The sequence below is a fragment of the Sinocyclocheilus rhinocerous genome, unplaced genomic scaffold (assembly GCF_001515625.1).
Source record: "Sinocyclocheilus rhinocerous isolate Xijiao unplaced genomic scaffold, SAMN03320098_v1.1 scaffold153, whole genome shotgun sequence".
In the NCBI taxonomy this organism is placed as follows: Eukaryota; Metazoa; Chordata; class Actinopteri; order Cypriniformes; family Cyprinidae; genus Sinocyclocheilus; species Sinocyclocheilus rhinocerous.
In genome coordinates this window covers 1,536,658-1,538,388 of record NW_015660878.1, presented here as the reverse complement: position 1 = coordinate 1,538,388, position 1,731 = coordinate 1,536,658, and the positions used below count along the sequence as shown (strand labels likewise).

The window sequence follows — 1,731 nt, the reverse complement described above, 5'->3', positions numbered from 1 at the left end:
AAATATGGGGGGGGACTGCTGGTTGAGTAAAATGGGGCCACCTTAGACAGCAGGTTCAGGCTGTCGTACCACCTCATCGAGTTCAGCAATGAAGTTTTTCAAGTCATCAAGGCATCGCTCACGGATCTCAATCAGGTTCTCTTTCAGTGGGTTCTGCAGGGGCTTTTCTAAGGTGGGTTCCTTGGCCACCAGCATCTTCACCACCATGCCAAACGTCTCACAGTCCTGACGATAGACCTATAAAACAGCCCAATGTTTGAAATTATAAAGCAGTAATATTGTCCAACATGTACAATGTGCACACAAATGTCATTGGCAATCCCCAATCACTGCATAACAGTGTATGTTCATGTCTAGTTACTTAGACCTCATCAAACAAGGTTCCTTAAAGTGTGTTAAATGTGGCACTGTAAAATGTGGTTTTCTTTTCCATTTAGCTTTCTAACCAACACAAAAACACATGCCTTGACAAGCTCAGACAACAATTTCTTGAGGATAATTCATCCTGGAGCTCACAATAAGATTTTTTTTTTCTGCTGAGCAAACCATTCAGATATGTATTTACCCTGTTAACATTTTCATTGGCCTAAAAAATAAATGAAAAGTTGCATTTAACATTACATTTTTAAGCAGCAAAGATGCTGCATTAATCTAATTGGAAACAATACACTCTGCTTGTGCTTTACTTTTCTGGCAAATACATTGTGTTGTCAATCACGACACAGTCTCAAGACCCATAGAACAGACCATGAAAGCATCTTAAATCTAACTATTTCTGTTCACAGAAGACATGGGGATGGAGAGCTGTTTTGTTTTGTATTTGGGAGAACATTCTGCCTTTCTGATCTGCCATCCAGACGATAGAACTAAGCCCCAAACCAAAACTCTCAGAGCTCAGTTCTGTTTACTGTGGTTGGATAATCAAACACTTCTGGACATCAAAGCAATGCTTCAGACCCAGGGGAGTCTGCATAACCTCTGCAATTACCTTCACTCACACACAGCCCTCAGGACATGTAACTTATAGCTGGAGATCATATCTTGAAATTGACTCTACAATTTACATCAGGAGACAGTGATAAACTAAGACTGTCACGACTAAACGATGGCACAGAGCAACACAATGCACCCAACCAAAACTGAAAGAAACTGATGGTTAAACATGTCACCAGTTTCCAAAATGGCCCTGACATTACATAACCATACAACAACATCTGGAAGTACTTAATATATAACAGGAACTGAAAACTTGGGGCATAATTAAACAAAAAAAGACAATGCATATCTTCCATGGTTCCTGCTACCTGCCCCCACTAGTCTGGAAAAGAAATGTGGCCACCCAACTAATTGCGCTGACTAATAATTTTTGCAGTGAGCTCCTCATTAGCTTCTAACATAAGGGCTTTTTCCCATGGCTGAGTCAAGTTCTAGTAAAATGAGATCACCTGGTTCCAGGAATCACCAAGGCCCACACACAAAGCCCAGAGTTCTTGTGTGAGAACTGCCTCTAAAAGTCATTAAGTCGAATAGGTTCAATGAGAAGACTCTAATAGTCAATTAGAACATTCCAGAATAGAATGGATAAATGATGTAGAAAGGAAGTACTCAGTAGCCTGAGGCTGCAGGTTAAGAGACCGCAGTTAAATAGTCAATCTGTGTGACTGCTTAAAATGCATTAACGCTCAGCAAATAAACCTGGTTGCTGAAGCCTTGTAGCCTACGTGCTATTTT

General features: G+C 40.6%; 1 protein-coding gene across 2 annotated transcripts in view; it reads right to left on the bottom strand.

The window, feature by feature from the left end:
- Nucleotides 1-8: 8 nt before the first annotated feature.
- Nucleotides 9-1,731, bottom strand: part of LOC107725587 (periphilin-1-like) — a 22,774-nt gene continuing 21,051 nt past the window's right edge. For both annotated transcript variants that reach the window (XM_016534900.1, XM_016534901.1), the window contains one exon: nucleotides 9-237. In XM_016534900.1, the coding sequence (XP_016390386.1) occupies nucleotides 43-237 (195 nt within the window). In that variant the 3' untranslated portion in view covers nucleotides 9-42. The remainder of the gene's footprint in view (nucleotides 238-1,731) is intronic.